Source organism: Pygoscelis adeliae, unplaced genomic scaffold, assembly GCF_000699105.1.
Source record: "Pygoscelis adeliae isolate BGI_AS28 unplaced genomic scaffold, ASM69910v1 Scaffold85, whole genome shotgun sequence".
Taxonomy (NCBI): Eukaryota; Metazoa; Chordata; class Aves; order Sphenisciformes; family Spheniscidae; genus Pygoscelis; species Pygoscelis adeliae.
In genome coordinates, this window is record NW_008824900.1 from 9639 (window position 1) to 11050 (window position 1412).

Below are 1412 nucleotides of genomic sequence, written 5' to 3' on the forward strand. Positions count from 1 at the left end.
CAGAGCCAAGCAGTTGCCCACGATGCTTCCCCCGGCAGCCTCTGCCAAGCCTCTGGGAGCCTTTGCAAAAGAGAAACTGCACGGCATGCCAAAGGCAACGTCGGCTGCCGAGGCGCCCGGCAGGTCTGTGGGCTCGGGGTGTGTGTGCTCCCCCGTGCCCTCTCCCCGGCAGTAGCTTGTGTGAGCTCCTGCGTGGATTTTCCCCCTCCAGCGCTAACAGGTCTCCTCGCCTTTTTCCTCCAGAAGAGGTTGAAGATGCCAGCGAGCCGACCAAGCGCGACCGGTCCCACTTGGAGAGCACCCTCAAGCTGAACGAGGACAAACCTGCCGATGATTTCTCAGGTGAGGGGGCCTGGGTGGCACTCAGCCACCTATGACCTGCTCCTTCAGCCCATGCGATCCCTGCAGGACAGGCTCCTCACCATTCTGCTGCACCAAGAGCAGGGATGGGATTTTCCTTCTCTAGAGTGTTTTGGTTTTAACCTCACTTCTTGGAGGTCCAGCAACACCATATCTTCAATAACAGCCCTTTTGCTGCTCTTGGGTTTTGTTAACCTAATATTTTAGGTATTTTAAAGACAGCCCCAAGGGCATACAAGAATTAGGAGGGTAGAGAGGCTGGAAGATGCAGATGGTGAATCAGCCCAAACCAGCCACATCCCTGCCCGGAGAAACCTGGGGCAACTTGTAATAAAGGGTTGGGATTTTTATTCCAATTATTTATTGGGTTTTGCTGTTATAAGGCTTGCTTCTGCTGGCCCCATGGGCAGCCTGGACTGGAAAGAAAGTGATAAAAGCTGCTGTGGAAAAAGCTTCTAGCAAGCGGCTTAGGGGCTGTGCCAGGGGTCACTGGCACCATGGTGGAGGGCTTTTTGGGATCACAGGTGCTGAGTGCCAAACAGCATTAACAAGAGATGTTCCTTCCATCAGCTGCTGGCATGGGCAAGACTGGCAGCCGATGGGGACAGCGCCCAGCAGGAAACATTAGCAGGGGAGGGGCATCAAAATGTGTGACTAGGATCAGTTTGGCCAAGATCTCAACTGTGAGCCAAGTCCCTTGATCCATGGCTGAGTCACCCTCAAGACCTGCAGGGAATGCCCAGCAGCTTACCTAGGAGGGACTCGACTAGGGCGGTGGGGTTTGCCTTTCACCCGTCCGCATGCTTCTGCCCCCGCAGGAGCACTGCAGCGGCTGAGGAAGATCTACCACTCCTCCATCAAGCCCCTGGAGCAATCCTACAGATACAACGAGCTGAGGCAGCACGAGATCACAGGTAATGCCACGGACACCGGGGTCTCCGGCACCATCAGGTCACTGGGACACAGATAGCAGATCATGGAAAGGGTCAGATAGTTTGTCTCCCTTTGTAGCTTCCCAAGAAGGCCATGAACATTCTGGGCTTAGAGGAGAT

General features: G+C 54.9%; 1 protein-coding gene across 1 annotated transcript in view; it reads left to right on the forward strand.

Moving 5' to 3' along the window:
* Nucleotides 1-1412, forward strand: part of SRL (sarcalumenin) — a 13956-nt gene that overhangs the window by 2473 nt on the left and 10071 nt on the right. Inside the window, exons 3-4 of the mRNA XM_009324675.1 lie at nt 244-342; nt 1179-1274. Coding sequence (XP_009322950.1) covers nt 244-342; nt 1179-1274 — 195 coding nt within the window. The remainder of the gene's footprint in view (nt 1-243; nt 343-1178; nt 1275-1412) is intronic.